Genomic DNA, 2,096 nt, shown 5'->3' with positions numbered 1-2,096 from the left:
GCATGCAACACAACACTCCATTTGGAGAACTAGATTCCTCATTAGATTCTTGGCATGATTACATCGGAAGAAGATTTCTTGGTAAGGAAGCTAGATGTGTTGCACTTCAGGATTTTTGGAGCCTCTGTTTACTGCCATGTCTCCAAATAATCAAGGAAGAAGCTAGAGCTAACAATAGAATTTGGGGTAACAACCGAGACTGCGCGCGCGTTCTGATCTGCCCGGCTAGGTCATCGCTCGCTGCCGAGACTGTCCGCCACCATGGCTGCTCCTGGGGGTGGGGAGACCTCTCCCACCCCTCCGCTTTCACCAGCAGAAGCTTTCCAATATCTGCTAACGCAGAAGGGGAAAAAACGAGCCCATCCAGAAGTTCCGAAATTTATTAAAAAACTTGATGAAATTCCAGAAATCGCCTTGCCGGAAGAACAGCCGATCAAAATCGCCCTTGCATTGGCTGACAGAGGATTAGTGGGGCAATTTATGGGTCGATGGCCATCAACAAAATCGACCGATGAATGGGTTCAACGAAACTGGAGGCCGCTGCTGGCCAACAATGTGATCTGCTACGCGGTCGGAAGAGGTTTTTTCATATTTGAATTCACTACCAAGGAAGATCGAGATCTGGTGTTTAGAAACGGTCCATATTTCATGGGAAACCAAGGACTCTTCCTGAATAAATGGACCCCCGACTTCGATCCTTCAGTCGATGTTCCAAAGGAGGTCCCGGTTTGGGTTCGGCTACCCAACTTGCCAATACATTGCTGGAGCTATCAATCCCTGCAAAAGATAGGAAATGGACTGGGCAGATTCATCGATAAAGCTGATCACAAGGGCCAATACACCTGCGCCAGAATCTGTGTGGAAGTAGATTTAGAAGCTGGGCTGCCGGAAGCCATCAAACTCACTGTTGGAGATTGGCACCATTTCCAGAAGCTGGACTACGAGCAACTGCCATTTAAGTGCAGAATCTGCCATGAACACGGTCACTTCCAAAGAAACTGCCCCAAAGCACCATCAGGGGACAAAGTCGAAGAAGGAGGATGGAAGGAAATAAGAAAGGGGAAGGTAATCTCAAAACCAAACGAGCAGAAGGAAACATAACGAAAGGGAAACCCTAAGACCAATGATAAGACCATTCAAGTCTCAAAGGAAGGCCCCTCCTCAGGGGAAAAGGGGGAAGCCTCAGAGAACCATGAAGAAACTGCAGATCAGTCGAAGAAAGGGAACGAAGCCGAAGAAAAAACAAATGGCCCCCAAACAGAGGCAGATCAAGGGGGAAACGCAGGCAACGACGAGCACATTAGTCTTGCAACTGACTCCGAGGAAGAATCAGAAGAGAGAGACTCTGAATCAGACAGCTCACAAATTTCCCCAATCAAATCGACAAGGGGCCGAAAATCCAAGAAGAAACACAGAGAGGAGAAAACTTATATAGAGGTTCTCCAAGGCTCCTAGAAAACGCTCAAAGGAATGATGAACACCAGCTCCGGGCGCAAGCACAACAAGGCTTCAAAAGGAGCCACCCCCTCCCATCCCAGTAAATAATGAAATACGTCTCCTGGAATTGCAGAGGATTAGGTAGCAGACTGAAAGAAGATGCCTTGAAAGACATTGTGAGGTTGCATGTACCTGAAATCCTTCTCATCCAGGAGACAAAGCTGGAGGACACTCTCCTCCTTCAGTCTAGCAAATCATTCTGGCGCAAAGGCCCTGGTAGAGCTGTCAGTGCTAGAGGTGCCTCTGGTGGGATTGCCTCTTTCTGGGATAGCTCCAAATATGACCTGAATCATGAAGAAAGTTGCCAGCACTGGATTTTCACTCAGCTCATGCACAAAGAATCTGGTCAACAAGTAAGTATATTCAATCTTTATGCTCTGGTCTCTCCAATGGAGAAAAAAATGTGTTGGGACTCGCTCCAGTCTTTTCTTATATTACACAATCCAGAAAACATAATTATTGCAGGGGATTTGAACGTTACTCTAGCAGCTGAAGAGAAAAAAGGTGGATCTCCTGTAAGAGATCCAGCTAGAGAATGGGTGGAAGATTTAATGGTAGACTGGGATCTTGAGGATATTAAACCCTCAGCTGGGAAATAC

At 46.9% G+C, this 2,096-nt stretch overlaps 1 protein-coding gene across 1 annotated transcript; it reads left to right on the top strand.

Annotated features, from left to right (window-relative positions):
- Positions 1–261: 261 nt before the first annotated feature.
- LOC149255283 (uncharacterized) lies at positions 262–1,101 on the top strand. The gene has a single exon (XM_089454995.1). The coding sequence runs from the start codon at positions 262–264 to the stop codon at positions 1,099–1,101; it is 840 nt and encodes a 279-aa protein (XP_089311121.1).
- The last annotated feature ends 995 nt before the right edge of the window (positions 1,102–2,096 follow it).

This window comes from Pinus tabuliformis, chromosome 7, assembly GCF_031772625.1.
Source record: "Pinus tabuliformis cultivar Carrire ecotype Pingquan chromosome 7, CPIR1, whole genome shotgun sequence".
Taxonomy (NCBI): Eukaryota; Viridiplantae; Streptophyta; class Pinopsida; order Pinales; family Pinaceae; genus Pinus; species Pinus tabuliformis.
Note: the sequence above shows the minus strand (reverse complement) of the source record. Positions and strands in the feature narration are given on the sequence as shown.